Raw genomic sequence first — 6,452 nt, 5'->3', positions numbered from 1 at the left:
AAAAAAAAAAAAAAAAAAATTCCATTCTCCTTAAGGCCAAATATTCAGAGTTTCTATACAATAGCAATTAAAAAGTTGATTATTTCAGAAATGTTTATATTAAATACACACTAATAACTACATAATTGTAGATGATAAAAAATAGTTATTTAGAAATGAAGTCTGCAAGACTAAAGGCAAGAGGAACTCTACATAATCATAGTAGCTATTACATAAGAGTTGTTTCCCATGGGGGTACCAGTTAACAATTCCAATACCACCATACTTATATTCTGGAACTGAATAATAAATGGATGGCAGATGGTGGGAATCAAGTATCTCATACTTTGAGCAGGAATGTATAACTGAGCACAGGGAGAAGGCTAGAATGATCTATGTGGCAATGGAACAGAGTTGGAGACATGAATAAACACCCTAGCCAGGCACAGGTGCACACATCTGTAGTCTCAGTTACTAGGGAGGCTGAGGCAGGAGGATCACTGGAGCCCAAGAGTAAGAGGCTGCAGTATACTATGATCTTGCTGTGAATAGCCACTGCAGTCTAGCCTGGGCAACACAGTGAGACCACCATCTCTTTAAAAAAATAAAAAACCCCATGTTTAACTAAATATAGTTATACATGGTATCTACCTATATATATATATTTACAGACTTGTATATCTACATGGGTAAGTATGCACACATATATTTCTTTGTCAGATGAGAGGGCCTAAAAGAAACACTCTAGTAGCAAAAAGTTCACACAGGGCCTACACCTTGGTTCTAATATCATTCATGAATAAAAGAAAGCATAACTCCTTAGAGAAATAGCTAATTCCAATTCCAGTACTAAGGCAAGAAATAAAGAAGAGAAACCTAGAGTGTATGTGTATGTATATGTGTGCGTGTGTACAGACATAAATACATATATATATATATATATATTTTAAAACACAGTCTCACTTTATCACCCTGTACAGTGCCCTGGAGTCACAGCTCACAGCAACCTCTAACTCTTGGGCTCAAGTGCTTCTCTCGCCTTAGCCTCCCAAGTAGCTGGGACTACAGGTACCCCCCACAATGCCCGTCTTTTTTTTTTTTTTTTTTTTGAGACGGACCCTCAAGCTGTCTCCCTGGGTAGAGTGCCATGGCATCACACTCACAGCAACCTCCAACTCCTGGACTCAAGCGAGTCTCCTGCCTCAGCCTCCCAAGTAGCTGGGACTACAGGCGCCCGCCACAACGCCTGGCCATTTTTTTGGTTGCAGCCATCATTGTTGTTTGGTGGGCCCGGGCTGGGGATTTGAACCCACCACCTTATGTGTATGTGGCTGACGCCTTAGCCGCTTGAGCCACAGGCGCCGAGCCCCGTCTTTTTTTTTTTTTTAAGAGATGGGGGCTCACTCTAGCTCAGGCTGGTCTTGAACGTGTGAGCTCAGGCAATCCACCCATTTCGGCCTCCCAGAGTGCTAGGATTACAGGCATGCACCACTGCGCCCAGCCATGGAGTATATTTGAGTAACAGCAAGTAAAGAAGTACCTTAAAACATGCACATAATAGGAGTCTATCAAAGGGACACAAAAGCCAACTGAAGGAACTCTGAACAGTTGGAATAATTTGACCAACAAAATAAAGACAGGGACACTGGATTATATAAAATAAATATTCTTAAGTTCATACTAATAAAAATAAATGTCTGAATAAATAAATTGGGGATTAAAGACAAATCCCCTACATAAAAAATCCCAAATAAGAGCAGCACCTGTGGCTCAAAGGAGTAGGGGGCTGGCCCCATATGGGTTCAAACCCAGCCCAGGCAAGCTAAACAACGACAACTGCAATAAAAAATAACCAGGCATTGGGCGGTGCCTCTGGCTCAGTGAGTAGGGTGCCAACCCCATATACTGAGGGTGGCAGGTTCAAACCTAGCCCCGGCCAAACTGCAAAAAAAAATAGCTGGGTGTTATGGTGGGCGCCTATAGTCCCAGCTACTCGGGAGGCTGAGGCAAGAGAATCACCTAAGCCCAAGAGCTAGGAGGTTGCTGTAAGGTATGAGGCCACGGCCTTCTACCAAGGGCAACAAAATGAGACTCTGTATCTAAAAAAAAAAAAAAGAGAGAGAGAGAAAAATAGCCAGGCATTTAAAAAAAAAAAAAAGAAAGAAAGAAAATTGGAATACACTAGGGACTTCAGCTGATAATAGTGCTTCATTAGGCTTAGCGCCTGTGGCTCAAATGGCTAAGGCACCAGTCACATATACCTGACTGGTGGGTTCTAATCCAGCCAGGTCCACCAAACAACAATGATGGCTGCAACCAAAAAATTAGCCAGACATTGTAGCAGGTGCCTGTAATCCCAGCTACTTGGGAGGTGGAGGCAGGAGACTCGTTTGAGACTTGCTGTGAGCTGTGACATGACGGTACTCTACCCATGGCTACAGCTTGAGGCTCTGTCTCAAAATAAAAAAAAGAACAGTGCTTCATCAACCTTTCCAAATTTGCCCTATGAAGGCTTGGCGCCTGTGGCTCAAGCCACTAAGGCACCAGCCACATACACCTGAGCTGGCAGGTTCGAATCCACCAAACAACAATGGCCCAGGTCCACCAAACAACAATGACGGCTGCAACCAAAACATAGCCAGGCGTTGTAGCAGGTACCTGTAGTCCCAGCTACTTGGGAGGTAGAAGCAGGAGAATCACTTGAGCCCAGGCGTTGGAGGTTGCTATGAGCTGTGATGCCATGACACTCTACCCAGGGTGACAGCTTGAGGCTCCGTCTCAAAAAAAAAAAAAAATTTACCCTATAAATAATGGGGTTTTTTTCTCCCCTACTAATAATATTAATAGGGAAAACAGGCCAGGCACAGTGAGCAGTGGCTCACATCTATAAAGCCAGTACTTTGGGAGACTGAGGCAGGAGAATCACTTGAGGCCAGTACTTCAAGAACAGCCTGGGCAAAATAGCAAGAAGTCAGTCTCTACAAAAAAAAAAAAAAAGGAAAACTGCAGAGTGGGGGTGGGAGGAGAAGTCATTAAGAGGTCAATATCCCCTAAAAGCTCAAAGCTTAATAAAGTGGTATAATTGGGGGCAGTGGCATATACCTGTAATCCCATCTACTCAAGAAGCTACGGTGACGGTTGGGCATAGTGGTTCACACCTGTAATCCTAGCAGTCTGGGAGACCGAGGCAAGTGGGCTCCTTGGGCTCAAGAGTTTAAGACCAGCCTGAGTAAGAGCAAGACTCCATCTCTTCTAAAAATAGAAAAACAAGCAAGAGGTGGTAGCACACGCCTATCATCCCAGCCACTTGAGAGTTGCGTCAAGAGGATTCATTGAGCCCAGAAGTTTGAGTTTGCTGTGAGCTATGATACCAGAACACCCTAGCCCAGGGCAATAGAAAAAGTTGTCTCAAAAAAAATAAATAAATAAAAGAGAGAAAAAAAGAACCAAGAGATCAAACAACAACCCAACTAAGTAATGCAGGCAGCAATGACCCATTAGATGCCACCTTACCTGGTTTCCAGAAAGAGGTGAAGTGAAGTGATGACTATGGAGGTTTCGGCCAGTGTTGACATGTGTCAGCCGGATGGGCTGGCCACACTTGATAGGGGTTCCTCTCTCACACACTGTGGCGGTCTTTCCCCGTATCCTCCAATAACTGTTGCTGTCATCCACAGATGTTACACCCGTCACCGACTGCTGCCCACTGCCTGCAGGTAAAGAAAAGAGACTTGCTTTCCTTTCTTTGCTACCAATGAATTGCAGAGGCAGAGGCTAAGATGCATTCAAGATTCAGCTTCAGACTGGGAATGGTGGTTTATCCCTGTAATCCCAGCACTCTGGAAGGCTGAGGTGGGCAGATCACCTGAGCTCACAAATTCAAGACCAGCCTGAGCTATAGCAAGATCTCGTCTCTAAAAAGAAAATAGCCAGGTGTTGTGGGTGCCTGTAGTCACAGCTACTCAGGAGGCTGAGGCAAGAAAAGTACTTGAGCCTAAGAGTCTGACGTTGTTGTGAGCTATGACACCACAGCACTCTACCAACCGGGGATGACAAAGTGAGACTCTGTCTCATAGAAAAAAAAAAAAAAGCTTGGTGCTCACGACACCAGCCACATACACCAAGGCTGGCAGGTTCAAACCCAGCCTGGGCCAGCTAAACAACAATGACAACTGCAACAAAAAAATAGCCAGGCATTGTGGTGGGCGCCTGTAGTCCCAGCTACTTAAGAGGCTGAGGCAAGAGAATTGCTTAAGCCCAAGAGTTGGAAGTCGTTGTGAGCTATGATGCTACAGCACTCCACTAAGGGCAACATAGTGAGACTCTGTCTCAAAAAGAAAAGAAAAAAGATTCAGCTTTACCTGTAACCCACCACCATGGCCAAGGAAGACACAAGAAGTGCTGAAGACTGCCCTCATTTACGATAGCCATGTGGGATGTACGAAGCTACAAGGCCATCTTTAATGCCTGCAACCAACTGTGATGAACCTATGTACATCAAAATGAAGTTCTTTGTCCTAAACACCAAATCGGTCTAAGTAACGTCAATAACCAGAAACTAGAGAATGGGGTAGGTCTCTGTAAACCTGACAAGGAAAACCCTTAAAGTAGTTGGTTACAGTTTTGTCATAGGTAAGTACTATGGAAAAGAATCTCAGGCCAAGGATGTCACTGAAATGTACTTCAAATGCAAAAAATGAACAAACAAAAAATTTGACTCATGTTTCTCAATAAAGAAAAAAAGAAGGGCAAGTGAACTCAACCTAAGCCTCTCTTTCCTATTGCCAATAATGTGCCCTATGTGATAAAACAGGTATGAAGGGACAGTGAGAAAATGCTATGCTTTTTCGTCTACAACATTAAATTATTTATGAAAAATTAACTAAACGTGTTCACATAGTATTAGTTATATGATAAACTATACTTAGGAGTGTGCCATATCAGAAAATTCCAAGAATTCTTATCGAAACACATTAGACCCAGGCCAGGAGCAGTGTCTCATGCCTTTAATCCTAGCACTCTGGGAGACTGAGGCAGGTAAACTGCTCAAGCTCACAAGTTCAAGATCAGCCTGAGCAACAGTGAGACCCTGTCTCTACTAAAAAACAGAAAAATCAACTGGGCAACACAGTAGATGCCTGTAAGTCCCAGCTACTCAGGAGGCTGACACAAGAGGAACACTTGAGCTCAAGAGTTTGAGGTTGGTGTGAGCTATGATACCAGGGCACTCTACCCTGGGGTGACAGAGTAAGATTCTGTCTTAAAAAATAACAGGCTCGGCTCGGCGCCTATAGCTCAACCGGCTAAGGCGCCAGCCACATACACCTAAGGTGGCGGGTTCGAATCCCCAGCCCGGACCCGCCAAACAACAATGACGGCTGCAACCAAAAAATAGCCGGGCGTTGTGGCGGGCGCCTGTGGTCCCAGCTACTTGGGAGGCTGAGGCAGGAGACTCGCTTGAGCCCAGGAGTTGGAGGTTGCTGTGAGCTGTAATGCCACGGCACGCTACCCAGGGGGAGAGCTTGAGGCTCTGTCTCAAAAAAAAAATAAAAAAATAAAAAAAAAATAACAGGTTCGGCGCCTGTGGTTCAAGTGGCTAAGGCGCCAGCCACATACACCTAAGGTGGCAGGTTTGAATCTAGCCCAGACCCACCAAACAACAATGATGGCTGCAACAAAAAAAATAGCCAGGCATTGTGGTGGGTGCCTGTGGTCCCAGCAACTTGGGAGGCGGAGGCAGGAGACTCACTTGAGGCCAGGAGTTGGAGGTTGCTGTGAGCTATGCCATGGCACTCTACCCTGGGGGACAGCTTGAGGCTCTGTCTCAAAGAAAAATAATAATAATGATGATAATAAAAAACACATATAGGACTCATAAATACATGGGTTTATTTTATTTTAATTTGTTTTCTTTTTCAGGCAAGAGTCTTACTCTGTTGTCCAGGGTAGAATGCTGTGGTGTCAGCCTAACTCACAACAACCTCAGACTTTTACGTTAAAGCGATCCTCCTGCGAGAGGCTTCTGAGTAGCTGGGACTACAGGTGCCAGCTACAACACCGGGTTATATTTTTTTCTATTTTTAGTAGAGATGGGGTCTCACTCATGTTTAGGCTGGTCTCAAACTCCTGAATTCAAGCAATCCTCCTGCATCAGCCTTCCACAGCAGGATTATAGACGTGAGCCACTGTACCTAGCCTCCTTCCTACACCATCAACTTCAATCCAAGCAGCCATTACTAAGCTTTTATGAGTGGTCTATCAATGTTTTACAAAAGTATTCCTAGATTGGCTGGGTGTGGTGACTCACACCTATAATCCTAGCATTTTGGGAGGCCAAGGCAGGAGGACTGCCCTGAGCTCACACGTTCGAGACTAGCCTGAACAAGATAGAAAACCCCGTCTCAGGCTCGGCGCCTATGGCTCAAGCGGCTAAGGCGCCAGCCACATACACCTGAGCTGGCGGGTTCGAATCC

General features: G+C 44.9%; 1 protein-coding gene across 1 annotated transcript in view; it reads right to left on the bottom strand.

Moving 5' to 3' along the window:
* The window catches only part of SDF2 (stromal cell derived factor 2), a 12,813-nt gene that overhangs the window by 1,591 nt on the left and 4,770 nt on the right, over nt 1–6,452 (bottom strand). Inside the window, exon 2 of the mRNA XM_003797148.2 lies at nt 3,493–3,689. Within this exon, the coding sequence (XP_003797196.1) occupies nt 3,493–3,689 (197 nt within the window). The remainder of the gene's footprint in view (nt 1–3,492; nt 3,690–6,452) is intronic.

This window comes from Otolemur garnettii, unplaced genomic scaffold, assembly GCF_000181295.1.
Source record: "Otolemur garnettii isolate 467f Iridium unplaced genomic scaffold, OtoGar3 scaffold00112, whole genome shotgun sequence".
Lineage (NCBI taxonomy): Eukaryota > Metazoa > Chordata > Mammalia > Primates > Galagidae > Otolemur > Otolemur garnettii.
The sequence above is the reverse complement of the archived record's forward strand: the minus strand, read 5'-3'. Positions and strand labels throughout refer to the sequence as shown.